General features: G+C 45.4%; 1 protein-coding gene across 1 annotated transcript; it reads left to right on the top strand.

Moving 5' to 3' along the window:
* Positions 1-6,393: 6,393 nt before the first annotated feature.
* Positions 6,394-9,716, top strand: FOXQ1 (forkhead box Q1). Its single transcript, XM_045841762.1, has one exon. It carries the CDS (start codon positions 7,739-7,741, stop codon positions 8,846-8,848), a length of 1,110 nt encoding a protein of 369 aa, XP_045697718.1. The 5' UTR covers positions 6,394-7,738; the 3' UTR covers positions 8,849-9,716.
* Positions 9,717-15,316: the final 5,600 nt, after the last annotated feature.

The raw sequence follows: 15,316 nt of genomic DNA, 5'->3' as shown, positions 1-15,316 counted from the left end.
TGGAGGAATGTTGAAGCTTAACGCAAAATTTAAAGCAGATTTGTTGCTCTACTTGTTCAGTCATTTTGAATGTGATGGCCACACAGCACACAAGCTCACTCAGCAGGTCTACTGCCCCCAATGACTAGTGCAGCAAAGTCATCGTTGATCACACATGCACATTGCAGTACACTCTCCTTGGCTGACAGGTAAAAAACATTAGGGCTGTCACTTTTTAGGCATGACTTGAAGTCTGAATTCTACATTATTTCCAATTAGTCCTTTGGCAGATTCTGGTGCAAGTCAGAATCAGCCTGATCTAAGGACTCCTCTGTTCTTTTCATAAATGATCCCATGAGCCTTGGACATTGGGGTTCAATTTTTGCTGGGGAAAAGACATGCTTTTGTCTTTCCAAAACTAGACTGGTATACTCAAGAAGTTATCAGTTACTGTTTGCCATGGCTGGTGTGGCTCAGCTGATTGTCCAGTAACTGAAGGGTTGCAGGTTTGATCCCTAGTCAGGACACATACAGGAGGCAACCAATCAATGTTCTCTCTCACATTGATGTTTTTCTCTCTCTCCCTTCCTCTCTTTCTGAAAGCACTAAAAAAAAAGTTCTTGGATAAGGATAAAAAAATAGTTGTTGTCAGCTACTTTCTAATTAACTCAGCTTCCCAAGACAGAAACTGTGCTATTACCTAAAGTAGACTGCATCCCAATCTGTTGGTACAGTCTGACCACCTGGAAATGGTTGACAGAATTATATAAGGCTGCATCACAAAATGCTGTGCAGAATTTAACCACTGTATATAATGTATAGAAACCTGAAGAGTTTGCAGGAACAAGTATAAAGGACATGTATACAATAACGGGATGGGGTGGAAATGGGAGGGAGGTGGGGGAGGCTGGGGGTGGCTGGGATGGGGAAAAAAGGTAGAAAATGCTACTTGAACAACAATTAAAATTAACAAAATAAAAAATAAATACAACTAAAAGGAAAAATAAATAATAAATAAATACAACTAAAATTTAAAAAGAAAGAAATCATTCTGGCCATGGAGACTGAATCAACATATTTGCTTGCAAAAATACAAATAACCTGCCTGTGTAAAACTGATAATAATTTGCTGTAATTCTCCCTTTTAAGCTTAGTGGAATTTCTATAACTTAATTTTTTGTTTGTTTGGGTTTTTTTTAAAGAAACAAACCCTCTTCTTTATTCATTATCAACTGTTGTTGTTTTTTTATGTTGAGGGAATTGATGTTTTGTCCAAAGAAGCTATAAGTGTGTTTGAAGCGTGGTAGAATGGGATCTGTGGTACTTCTCAAAGGGTGACAATTCACAGGTAGCATTAGCCTGGCTCTCCTTGATCAAAAGGTATGTCATGTTGACCTTAGGAAATGAACTACCATTGCCTAGTGAGGTTATAAGTCTGCAGTTTAACAGGCTTCATTGAATCACCTGCAGGTTTTAAACATAATTTAAAACATTTTCAATTACAGTTGACAGACAATTTTATATTAATTTCAGGTGTACAACATAGTGATTAGGCATTTATATAACTTATGAAATGATCACCCCCAATAATCTAAGTATCTATCTGACACCATACAGTTGTTACAGTATTATTGATTATAATCCCTGTGCTGTATTTTACATCCTGTGACTATTTTTATAACTGCCCATTTGTACTTCTTAATCCCTTCACCACATTTATAACTTCTGTACCAAGTTCTTCCCAAGTTATAGCAGTGGAGACATCTATCTATATTACTACTGTTACTTCAAGTTTATGTTCTTAACTTTCAAAGTCCTGTACACGTCAGCTGTTTCTGCACATGGCCTTGACTTAAAGTCTATAAGGCTAGCTTTGTTGTCAGGTCAGACTATAATCTAGCCATTCTCTAGTGAACTAAGAGTACCAATGATAAGGGAAAGATTGCGAGAAATAGATAATTTTATTATTTTCAATTCCCCCTCAGAGAATTTGGGTTACTTCTCTTCCATCTTACTTCTCATTTAAGCTCTATACCTATAAATGAGAAAATAATTCTAGTCATGGCTAATAAATAGAAGACTAGTGCTAGTGATACTATATTAAAAGAGAAGAATGTACAAGTTATGATGGGCAATTGGACTTAATGGAGAATACTGATGTTTTTAGGAGTGCTCAAAAATTCTTTTCAAACTTTCCACAGGCCTTGGAAAAGAATCTCTAGGATTCTCAAAAGAAACTTCAGGTACAGCCCTTGGATTTGCACCTGGTCAACAATGCCCAGGCATATCCTGGGATTCTTTGATTAAGCTTTGACCACTAGCTACTTGAACAAATGCAGCAAGTGTGCAAACAAGCTTGGTTTTCTTTCATAGATATGTAAAATGACCTAATTTTTCTATGTCTACTACCACACCCACCCTCCATCTCTGCAGGATTCTTCACAAGTGTTCAGCATCTACAAGGAACCAGCCAGATTATGGAGTTGGGAGTTAGAACAGAGTACAAAATACTCCATTTCTTCCCATATGTTGTCACTGAAAAAAAAGGGGGAGATAGAGGGGGAGTTCCAGCTTTATCTTTGAAGAGGACCTGCATTGCCACCTGACTTTCAACCCTCTCTGCTCTACAAGAGATTTTGCATAGATTCAGAGCCATGCGCTTTGTTCTGGAGCTGTCAACATTAGCATGTTCTCTATGCCTGGGTCTCCTCAGTTCTTAACATCATTGTAGCAGACTTCTCCAGAGGCGCTGGTCCTCACAGGAAGGCAATTTTAAGTTCGCCTTCCCTTCAGACTCAGACAGCAAGAGTGTGGCTCTACTGGCAAAGGTTACCATGGCAAGAAACTCAAAGTTGTTCCCAGGGTGCTCAGGGCATGTTATCAAGTTGATTCCATAGTTCCCTTTGTGCTAGCAGCCTGTGTGCTCTTCTAATGGATAGCAAGTCATCAATATTTCCACTAAGACTCAACCTCCAGTCTACCAGGTGGCCTTAGGTATGTTAGGAATTAAATTATTTCCTTCCCACATCAGTGATTAGGAACTGGATCAGTGAAGCATTATCAAATTACAGAAAGTCTTAAAAAGGCAGGTAGTCCCCATAGTTAATTAAATTAGTTCTTGGTATCTGAAGATAAATGCATTAACTTCCTTTGCCTGAAACCACTTCGGGGAGGCCAGGAAATCATGGGAATGTGAACTCATCCTTTGCCATAGTTTATTCACTTATTCCTATGGAAATTAAGGGAAAAAGGTCAAAATTAGTTAGTGGGTGTTTTGTACCTACAAATAGTTCAGTCAGGCTCTACCTACAGGCATTTATTATAACCCATCAATAGTAGACCCCCCCATTAAAAAGAATTGAGAATTAGGGGACAGAAATCTCCCAGCATTTCTGGGGAATTTATGAACTAACAAAATACGATGTGAATTTTTTTTCAGTGTCTGAGCTCTTAAATGGTTCAATGCTTTGAGGATGTTGTGGACAGAGGTGCAGTGAATGGATGTATTTCCCATCCATTCCCATTTTTCTCATACCTGCAAAAGGTGAATGGCTTCCCAGCTCTAAAACAACAGTTAAAGATAATAACAACAGAATCAACCACAAAAAGAAAGAATGGTTTTATTTCTGATCTTAACTGATTGTAAATGCAGCATATTCCCAGTATGTGGCACAATATGACAGTCATTCTCGAGACAAGGACTGGGGGTACAGTAGTGAAAGAAAAAGACAAAACTACTATCCTTGTGGATCTTACATTTTAGCTCCAGGGGATCTTTTAATCCTTTCTAGGCCCCCCTGCCAGTCATTCTAACCTGGGTCTTCCTTTCCAAAAGTGCACTGCCTATCTCTCAATGCTCTGAGTCATTCTGAAAATAGAAAAGGTTTTCTTGCTGAGAACTCTCCTACCTTATTCCACTCCCTTCCTCCTCAACTTTTATAGGCTTCAAACCTGAAGAAAGCAGCCCACCTGGGGCTCAGCCCTGAGGCAAAGTGAAGGCTTATCCCACAGCAGTGGTTGGCAGAGCTTTTCTCTACCTGAGAAAGGAGTAAGGAGAGGCTGCTGCTGTGCAATGAATGGGGAGGTCTCTGGGTAAAAAAGGGAAAAGTGAAATGGGGGGAGTATACCTTCCTTTTCAGTGATCAATACTCCTTTTGTCTGCAAGAAAGGAGAGGCTGGAGGATATAACCCCCAACCCCAGATTGCCTGCCTGAAAGAACAACAACCCCATTGCCCCTCTCACTGGTCTGCATCCTGGGATGCTCTAGTCATCCCAGGATGCAGACTAGTCTGGTTAGCTGAGAGTTCATACCAGATGGCCACGAGAAGTCACCAACGATGGAGAAATGCACCTGCTATATATTCAACCCCCCAAAAAAGGCTGGTGCCTAAAAACTATCTGAAAGAAAACTTTGAGTCCATTTTGATTTGCATCCTTTTCCAGGTGAGGAAAGGCCCATGAACAGCAGCCCCAAGGTCATGCAGTCATGTGTGAGTGTCAGCAGGACATAGTGTGACACAGTTTTCTCTCCTCTCTGAACAATATACCTATCAACAGCCCAAAGCTTGCTGGAACCCCCCCCCCCCAGACTAACCTAAGGACCCTGGAGCAGCTGGGCTGGGCAATCTGGGGAGAGAAAGGTAATGGAGATAGGAGGGTGTTTCATGGGGTTAAGGAAGCCACTCAGTGGGTGGGTCTGGGATCAAGGTTGCTGTAAACACAGAGAGAAGTGATGCCCCAAACCTGAGAGTGTTTTGGTTGCATGGGTGTAACAGGGTGCATACAAGGGGGGGGGCCCAAACAGGGATTTGTAATGGGGTCTAGAACTCAGGGTGTCCAGGAAATATTAGAAAAAAAATACATATATGATGTCCTCACCCCTACCAGTCTGAGCTGGGGGATGGGTCACATGGAGCAGGGCTGTCAAGAGTTGTTTGAATAGCAACAGTTTTGCAGATAACCTCTAAAGTGGTCATTTAACATATCTATAACCTTTAACTGGTTTCCTGGATATATTGAATGTCTGTGGCCATGCTTTGAGCCAGGGTGATGGGAGTGACTTCTACGCAAGATGTAACTGGGCAGTAACTCCCCCTGGTTACAGCGCCTGAGTGAGATCTAGGAGATGATTGGCTTCATGCCATGGGGCCATGCCTGCCCAGACTTGCTATGGCAGCCCAGTAGAGCTGGACTAATGCGGGAACCTAGTTGGGGGGGACCCCCAGAGCAAAAAAGGGGGGTCCTTTCGGTAATAGTATATTGTTCACACACCCTTGGGTGTGTTCTGTAACATGGGTGCAAGGGTGTTGTGGTAGATGAGTGCCTTCATGCCTGCAGGACAACTCACTTGTGTGGTCTCCAAGATGGAACTGGGGATAGACACAAAACCTTGGCCCAGCAGTCTTTCAATGGTCTCTTTAGACTCTAGCTAACTTGGGTCCATACCTCAACCAGAGGGGCTTATCTCCTCCATAAAAATAGGCCTTCATCCCAGTGCCCTGCCACTTCTAGAGTTCACAATAGGATAACGCTCATTTTGAGTGCCTATTATCCATAGTCAAATTGATGCTTCTACCTGGCTGCTCCCTTGTCTAAGCCCACTCCCCTCTCCAGGTCCAAGGGTGCATGAACTCCAAGGACTAGTGCTGAGCAGATCCTCTTTAGGGCAGCACATCCCCAGAAAAGAAGCCCCTCCCCACCCACTCCCCACTGGAACACACAATAAGTGTCAGTTTAATCTTTAAACGTGTCATTTCCCCAAACACAAAAATAACGGAGCCTTCCATGAGTCTGTCATTTTGCCATCAACACCAGGCTAAATGCCTTTAAAACTTCCTGAATGAAGATAAGAGAGAATTGTGTACATCACACAAATGGTGGAAAGTAATAAAATAAACATCAAAGGTGAGCTCCCACGTACTTACAGTGCTTTTTCTATTTGCAACAAAGACAGGAAAAAGGAGGAAACCTCAGTGCAGAAGGGCAGAGGGTAAGAAATGTACTCTTCTAGGGGACAGTGATCCTCTCTCTGAAGAATTGAAACCACTAATGTCAGGTCCTCAACTTCTGGGGCAAGGAAAGGTATCCCCTTTTCCTGGCTGTCAGACACTGGTGCCACTGAAACCACAGAAAAACTCCTCACCAAAAGGACTGGAAAGAAATGGCTGCAAATACGTCATGTTCTGAGCACCTGCCCCTGGGTACACGCCCTCCCAGACATTCCTGTTGACTGTGCCAACCCATGAACAAAAGGGATCGGAGTCTAGAGCGGCAAGTGGGAAAGCAGAGCCTGGCATCCCGCTCTAGATTCTAGGCACAACTGCCCCAGGGGAAGAGGGGACACTGCTTCTCTTCCCCAAGAGCCACCAGCCAGGTACAGAAAAAGGTAAAGGCAAAAAAAAAGTGAAAGTTGGAGATCGTTTAGAAAGCAAGAATCAAGTTCATCCAAAAAGGCGTATACAATTTCAAGTCCAGTGTTCTATTCTTTATAAAAGGAAAGAAGATAAAATAGTCCTTAAAAGGAAATCACAGGAAATGGCACAGCACGTAGCTCAATAAGAGATCACTGCAAAGTGTGTCCAATTTGGTCTGTGCGGTTCAGCACCTCGTCCGGGATGAGAGGCATATACTTTCGGAAAACGCACCATTTTCACCACCAGAGAAACAAACACACACCTTGTGCACTTTAGGAAGGCCACGAGCCTGAGCAAAGTCCTTGCTGACCTGGCCCAACCCTTCGACGTACACGCCTGCCCGCCCCACCCCCCTCCACGCCTAGCCTACTCTCAATTCGCTCAAGGGCGCAGAGACTGCTCGGGAGAGGCGGGGTGCTCCCACCAGAGCCGAGGAGACGGCGGACCGGACTGGGACGCAGGGACCCCAGCAAACTCGCTAACACCCCCACACACCAGCCGCGCGCACGCACCCTATCGGCGGGAGGCGGAGGGCGGGGCTGGTCAAACCCAAAACAAACAACCTGCGCTCTTTGACTTTGAGGCGGCGCAGCCTCTAGGCCTTAACTCGGTACGCGCCACCAGAGAGCCTCAGCTACCTAAACCACCTGGTTCCACCCATCCTTCTGCTGTCAGCGCCCAGGCCCCGCCTCTGCGGAGTCGCCCCAGGGTTATATTGGGCCGGGAGGAAGGTGGAGGCCAGACTTAGTGGCAGCCGGCCCGCGCGGAGATGCCGCTTGGGACGCCAGGGACTGGAAGGCGGCTGCGCGAGCCACGGTCTCAGGGACTCGGCTCCGCCAGCGCTCTACGCTGAAGACACTGCACTTTACCCCAAGGGTGGCACGCACAACAGCCTGCAACATTTCCGTGCCCAAAGTCTCCTGCAAAGGACCTTGAAAGTCCAGTGAAGAAATCCTCCTGATCTCTTGGACCAAGAGCAGATGCGTACGTTTCTTCCAGCAGGAAACCCCAAGGCCCTTGTGCCTGGAAACCAGAAGTTGAAACCGCATCCCTGCACACATTCACCCCGAAGTCTCTTATTCTCGAACTGAAGACAGCGCCCACCCAACTCCTCTCTGGCCCTCTTAGTTCACCCAATAAGCACAACCCCTCCAAAGAAAAATTCCAACGGAAGAGGACTCTTCTATGGAAAAGTGACTGTCTCTCGCCAAGAGTGGGGAGAGCTCTCGTTAAAGGAAGTCGAGGACTCGTGGAGCGGGAATCGCCACCACTGTCTTCCGAACCAGCCTTCCAAGACCCTCAGAGGAAAAGGGTAGGGTGCTGGGCAGGGACGGGGTGCGCGGGCATGAAGCTGGAGGTGTTCAGCCCCCGCGGGGCCCACGGGGACAAGCCGGGTAGCGACCTGGAGGGCGCAGGCAGTAGCGACGCGCCCTCTCCGCTGTCTGCAGCCGGCGACGACTCGCTGGGTTCGGACGGGGACTGTGCGGCTAACAGCCCAGCTTCGGGCTGCGACAATCGGAATGCGAGAGGTGAGCCTTCGGTGGAAGAGAAGGGCCCCGCGGCAGCGATGGCGGGGGTCGGGGAGGCGGGAGCGGCTGAGTCGGGGACCGAGAGCTCGATGGTCAGTGAGGGTGGGCGCAGCAAGCCGTACACACGGCGGCCCAAGCCCCCATACTCGTACATCGCGCTCATCGCCATGGCCATCCGGGACTCCGCGGGCGGGCGCCTGACTCTGGCTGAGATCAACGAGTACCTCATGTGCAAGTTCCCCTTCTTCCGCGGCAGCTACACGGGATGGCGCAACTCGGTGCGCCACAATCTGTCGCTCAACGACTGCTTCGTCAAGGTGCTGCGCGACCCCTCGCGGCCTTGGGGCAAGGATAACTACTGGATGCTCAACCCCAACAGCGAGTATACTTTCGCCGACGGGGTCTTTCGCCGCCGCCGCAAACGCCTCAGCCACCGGGCCGCGGCTCCCGCACCAGGGCTGCGGCTGGAGGAGGCTGCTGCCCCAGCTCCAGCTCCCGCCGCCCTGGGCTCGCCCCAAGCGAGGTCCCCCGCCCTTCAGGAGGGGTGTGTCAGCCCCGTGGGGAAATTCTCCAGCTCCTTTGCCATAGACAACATCCTCAGCAAGCCTTTCCGCAGCTGTCGCGATGGAGACTCATTCCCCCGAGTACAACTGCCGTGGGGCGCCACGCCCTGTCCTCCGATGCCCGCATATTCCTCATTCCTTCCTAGCACGCCCGGCGGGGCCTTACTGCCACTCTGCGGGTGTGGTGCGGCCGAGCCAGCGCCCCATCTCCTGCTTGAGCCCTTCTCTGCCTCCGCCACTGCCAAGCCTTTCCGAGGTCCGGCTACCGGCGGCCACGCAGCGCACCTGTACTGCCCCCTGAGGCTGCCCGCAGCCCTGCAGGCAGCCTCGGCCCGGTACCCAGGGGAGACGCTCCAGGCCTGAACAGCGCGCCCAAGCCCCACCTGGGTGCGCGCTGTCGAGGAGGACGTTACTGCAGGTTCAGGGATTTACACTTTCTGCCCAGAGAAAAGGAAACTTTAAAAGAAAATTCTCCATCAAACATGCCTTAAAGCTAAAGGATTTTTTTTGACAGAAGTGCTTTAACTTAGTCCAGAATATTTCCCTCCTCTTTTGTAGCTTGACAGAAGACCAAAGCAATTTTTCATAACTGTTAGCAGTTCTTTACCAAGCCTGTTCCGTAACTCCCTCCCATCCCTTCACAGACTTTCCCTTTATTCTTACTGCCCAGGCACCCCTTCACCCTACTATTTTTGTCACACTTTCCATTGATTTGTTACTAACAAAAAACGGGAAAGAAGCACATCAGGGAACTATTCCATATGATAAATGATATGACTACTGTTTGGGGTTTATTGGACCCCTGTTCCATGAGTAACGTATGTGTAATTTACAGGTATGACTGAATGTGAGAGAGGTGTCACAGATCTTAAACCATTTCTCTGCTATTAACCAATGCTTCCCTGTGCCAAAAGATTATATATATATATTTGGATTTTGTAATTAAATTATTTATATTTTTTGAAACCTGAATTGAAAATGTTGCAGGCAACGGGCTACAGCTTTATTAATGGTTTGGTGATCTCTAACTGTGGCCTCCTTGGGCCAAGCAATTTCTTTAAAGGAAAAGTTAACATTATGTATGTGGGGTGCCAGGGCCACTGCCACGTGAAAGCAAGTGTGATTTTTATTTTTAATACTTTATTTGTATCTGTGTACATAGTCATGTATAAATTTTATGAAACCTAGGTATAATGTTTATTTTAAAATAAAACTCACAACTGACTTTTAATGCTTTGTAGTAACAGGAGATGGTGAATTTTTAACCCCCACTCACTCAAAATCTGTTCAGGTTTGAGTCTCTAGAAACTTTCATATGGGTCAGAATATTTTCCTGAATGACTCATTAAAGGTAGAGGCGTTCTGCAGGTTTCCTTACCTGACAAATTGCTGTACAAGTATTCAGTCTGAGACTTCCAACAATGAGATTTCTTAAAACTTCAAACCAACAACCTCTGTAAGAATTCTCCTACAAGTTTCTGGAACAAGTCGTGAGATGTGTGTCCAAGAATCCTCTGGCCAACATTATTAACAAGTTTATAGTCAAGTAGATGTTTTCAGGCAAATTGGTCGATTTGGAGCTCAAAAAGCTAGGAAACAATCTTGGCATGTGACTATCTTAAACACCAAAGATTACCTCAGGGCAAGTTTAAGAGCAACTTGAATTTCAATGTGTTTTTCAAAAGAAAACCTATTTTAGGAATGTCAAAAGTCCTATTAGTAATATTTTTGTTTCACTCTCCTATTTTGTATAAAGAGAGCATTTAGAGATGTGGAGCTGCCAGCCCATTTCAGCTGTGATCTGAAGAGACAATTTCCCTAATTAAAATGGGAGATCATGATAAGAGGAAGTACCAGAAAAGAGTGAACACCTGTTTCCCAATAAATTTAAAGGCAGTGGGATTCTAACAATTTATGGATTGCAATATTCTAAAGAGTAATACAAACAATGAGAAATCCAAAGACTGGAAATGTAGGCCCCATTGCTCTTGCCATTCTTGGACAGATCTCAACTCACCCAAGGGGATGTTTGGACCAACATATTGTGAGGTAGGGAAAGAAAGTGGAATTTGTTTCAGGATGCTGTCTTTTGGCAAGAATGGGAAAGGAAAAAAAAACCTATCCCTAAGTCTAGTTAACAAGTAACAAGTTTGACTGATTTTCATTCTATCTACTAATTATCATGAAGAGTGATAAAAACAGGGTTGAATTATGACAAAAGGTAGGCATTTAAGTGGATATTTGTGCCTGCAAGACCAATAATTAGACCAGAAAATAAAACTGAAAGACGGGAGTGCCCTGGGGTTGGGGGGCAGACAATTAGTTCACTGGGTTGAAATGATCAGGACCCATGATCAATTCTTTGCTTTTCTCTTGAAAACACAATCTTAAGATTGATGGTGAGCCAGAAGTCGGCAACTTCAGATGCTTCCCATCTCTGATTGAAGTAGCCATTTCTCTCCAACTATGTGCCTTGCCTCTGTCAGGGCACTACCTCTTACATAAGTTTTGTAAAGCACTATTTTCATTTCTACTGGTACATGACAACAATTCTGCAAATGGGGATTTTAAATCGTCACTGATTTATGTTAAAAGGCACAGACAAGCGAAATAACAATAGAAGAAGGCAAAGATGATGTTTTAAAATCATTGCTGTTCTCCCTTCAAAAAATCCTTCCTTCCTAAAGAATACTCCAGAGTCTTGAGTCGGATTAACTGGGGTCCCCTCCTCAGCTTCGGATCCCCTGCGCTGTCTCCCCAGGTACTGTAAGGTTTTCTAGAGAGTGGTCAAGGCCGGTGTTCCATGACCAAGCCCTTACTTCCATGACCCAAGTGACAAATCACTTTGGGAGGTGTAGGGTACGGAAAGAAGAGGGTTGGGGGCTCTGTCGACGACTCCCCGGCACTCCTTCACGCCACCGCCCCCCCCCCCGCCCACGCACACCAGCTCCAGCAGTTTCGGCCTCTGTCTGCTGGGTGGAGGAGGCCCAGACAGGGGGAAACCCCGCACAAGCCCGGGTTTTCTACGAGAAACGCAGAAAGTTGCAGGAATGCTTAAGTTCCAGAGAGGTTCCAATTCCCCAGAACCGCACATCGAGAAAAAGACCCGGGCCTTCAGCGATGGGGCTCCGTGGTGCTCCCAGGACCCGGGCCTCGGGCAGAAGCCACGACGAGGTGTCCCCGCCAAGATTGTTCTTTCTGGCATCCACCCAGGAAACTGGATTCCTCGGTGGCGCCAGAGAATGCCCCGGGCTCCGCGCGCGTAGGCGGGTGGGCCAAGGGCAGGGCCTGTCCCTTCCCCAACCCTCAGCCTAACCCCTAACACAGCCCGCCCTTCCCACAGACTGCACAGTGTTTCTAGCCCCCAGCTCGCCCCTCCCAGGCTGGAAACCACGCAGGAGCTGAACCTCAGCAAGGCTTCAGCAAGAATCCTGGAACTGCAGAGTGGGGGTGGGGAGTCTGTTTACTTCGGCAAATGACCTTTGGTAAGCCTTGCCTGGAGCCAAGGATAGGGGTTAAGAACCCTCTTCTGACCCCCGCACTGGCGCTTTACAATTCCATTTTCCCTCATCCGGGAAGACCCTTCCAGGCCACGTTGGTCAAGTGGAAGAGAGAAATGCACATCTGCAGGACGCCTGCCCCCAAAGAACCCCGCCTCCGTGTTTAGGACCTTTTCCATTCTCCCTGTCAGACCCTTCCCACAACCAGGAATCAAGGCTGCTGCCTTGGGGGGCTGAAAACTTCTCTGGTTATCGACTCCCAACATTCTGATCAGTCTAAACCCCCTTTTCTAATGTAGAAGACAATTTCTGTAAATATGGAAGCAAATGCTTGGGTTGTAGATGTGCCCTGATTCTGGGCCCCACCTCTGACGCCTGTGTGTAAGCAAGGGCAATGAACAACTTCAACCATCATTCTGGCTGGCTGAGTTCAAGTTCCTTAGCTTATGGATGGATAATCAACCTAACTAAGGTTCCTTTTAGATTGTGAATCAGATTCTTGATCCCACATGAATTCTAAGGAAGAGAGGGAAGTAGGTAAGGAGAGGAGGAGAGAGAAGAGGGAAAGGCGGGGGAGGGAGAAATCAGAGAAAGGTTCATTCCCAGCAGGTAAAGATGGGTTACTGTAGGGGCTTTCCAGGGTTCACTTTGTTGTGCTGGAAGCATGCCTAAAGAGAATTACCTATGCCCACTCTGATTCCATGAGTACACAATTTCACAAAACTGACATTTTTGCTGCCTCAGGGAATGAGTTCACACACAAAATACAAAGTTAAATTCACTGTCTTGGATAGACCCTAATCTTATAGATGAAAAACAGAGGCCCATAGAGTAGTTTAAACATATCTTTGTGGCAGACACAGGTGGAAACCAAGATCCAACTTCCAGTTCACATTTTTTTCTGCTGTAACATAATTATATGGATAATTCAGACTAACTCACACTTTGTGAGATCTTAGTTGAATTGTTCAGATAACAGTCTCAATTCACTTTTATTACAATGGTAGGCAGATTTTCCAAACTGGTAAGAACCTTTCTCCCCACCCTCTTAAGTGTCCTTTTCTAGAAGAGGCCACTGCCACCCCTCTTCTGAGAGGTTGTGGGTGCCATCTGCATGTGGGGTGTCTTAGACCTTTTAGCCTCAGTGTATTAGGGAGTGTGCATGCTATCACAGTTGAATTTAGTACTGTTTTCTTTCACTTCTGCAGAGCACCAAACACATGCCCCTGCCAAGGGCAGCAAGAAGTCTGTGCGGAGAAAAGAGAGCCTGCTAGAGGACTGGCTGTGACTCAGCAGTCCCTGCTCTCTGGTGACAAGCACTAACAAAAAGGCATTCCTTGACACCCACCTCTCCTATTTTCCCGCACCAAGCCCAAAACAAAAATGTCCCCTTTCCCACATTGGAAAGAGACTAAAACTTCTTATGATAATTTGCCTTCCCCTAGCTTTTAAAAACAATGCCAACTCAAAGCATCCACATGACTGCCAAATTTCTTACATATTAAGGAACTTCATTGGTATCACTCATACAAAGATATTGCTCCTCTGTTGTAGTATTTTTTCTAATTCTTTAGGCTATAATAGCTGAGCTTTGCCTTGGTTCTAGAAATATGACCCCCAAAAGTCCTTCAGTAAATATTTTCTGCTTTCAAACACTACAGTATAGTTCTCTAGTGAAACTATTAAGCATTTACACTTTAACAATACAATTTTTAATGCCTAATCTTGTCATCCAGTGGACCTAATAAGTATGTTCTAAGATCATGACCAAAAGCATAAAAATGTAACTTTTCCCAGATTTGAGGTCCTCTTTCAAACTGGCAAAGATTCCGATGTCACGAAATGCTGGTTGTACTGCAACAGTTTCTGTACTGTATCTGTTTGGCATTATTAAGATGGATGGGTGATTAGAAACAAATGTTGTTCCTGTCATTTGCCAACTTATACACAGACTGGAAGAGAGAACTGTATGTATTAACCTTGATTTTTGGTGAGCTACAGCCAAATATAAACATTAATAGAATACAGCATTTCCCTTACCACTCCAGGGCCCTCTTTGCTACTCTGTCCAGGAAAAGTTTAACTTAGAAGAATACTTGCCATAACTGAGCATTTTTATCAAATCTGAAGCTCAAAATAATATACATATTCAACATTGCTGACATATAGATATTTTTTTCTGATCACCAATTTCTAACCATTAAGGGAAAAGGCAGAAAAGCTTTGCCACCTTTGACCAACTATGCTTATTGTAGTTAAATGTCTGGTAACACTCAAAATCACAGAAGTGGTCCAAGAAAGAATTCCAAATAAAAACTCCAAGAAGTCCCAAGTCCAAATTATGGCTCTGGCTTTCACAGCTGGGTGACTAGGGGAGAGGGTTACTCCTCTAAGCCTCAGTATGACTAAGGTTTTTGACATAGAACATGGGCACACACCTTCACTCACAGTTCACAGCCATGAAACTTGCATAGAGTGTCTAAGATGTAACAAAAATGGATGTTATTTCTTTCCCTTAAACTCAATCAACATGGGATCAAATGTGTATTTCAGGAACAAGTTTCATTATGGAATTAGTAAACATAAATAAAATACTCATATACACCACAAAACATATTTGAGACCATTAAGGTGCAATGGACATGTGCAACTTGTCATTCTAGTGGATCATACCATGTATTTCCAATAACATTTTCTCCCAACATGCTCTCAACAACTTAAATTTTGCAGAATCCTAGCTTTCAGAATTAGGTTTAAAACACATGCTTATTTCATAGACAAGAAATTAAGGCTGAGAGAGGTTGCAATATTTTCAGTAGGTTTCATCACAAGCAAGGCATCCAGGAAACTTTTGTGGCTCCAGCAATGGCTCCCTGGCCAGGCCTCAAATCCTGCAATGACAGGATCAGATCAGCTCTTCATTTGTTTATTTAAAAACAAAATCCAAAGATATGAAAAGCAGTTTTCAGGGTAGCAGAGTCAACACAACCTAAAAATGCAACTAGTACCAAGGGACTCCAGGCATGGAAACTAATATATGCATGTGTGTGTACAAATATAACATAAAAATACTAACATTAATACTAAAACAAAATAAATGCGGGAACAGTAAATGAGGGCAAATCTGGAAACTAGAGAAAAGCCCTGAAAATAATAAAGTATATTCCAGATACATTCTCAGGCCTAAATAAAGCATAAATGATAAGGGTTACCTGATCCCTGCAGATTGACCCACCTTCCTTTGGCAAAGGTGCTATTTTTTCTGGGGGAGTCAACATTTGTATCTGCTATCCCAGCATCTGCCCCTTGTCCTGGTTCCAGCACCCTGACT

Source organism: Phyllostomus hastatus, unplaced genomic scaffold, assembly GCF_019186645.2.
Source record: "Phyllostomus hastatus isolate PE091 unplaced genomic scaffold, TTU_PhHast_1.1 phas_contig_37, whole genome shotgun sequence".
Classification (NCBI taxonomy): domain Eukaryota; kingdom Metazoa; phylum Chordata; class Mammalia; order Chiroptera; family Phyllostomidae; genus Phyllostomus; species Phyllostomus hastatus.
The sequence above is the reverse complement of the archived record's forward strand: the minus strand, read 5'-3'. Positions and strand labels throughout refer to the sequence as shown.

Coding starts and splice junctions, on each gene's coding strand:
- FOXQ1 (XM_045841762.1), top strand. CDS start 7,739: ATGAAGCTGGAGGTGTTCAGCCCCCGCGGGGCCCACGGGGACAAGCCG.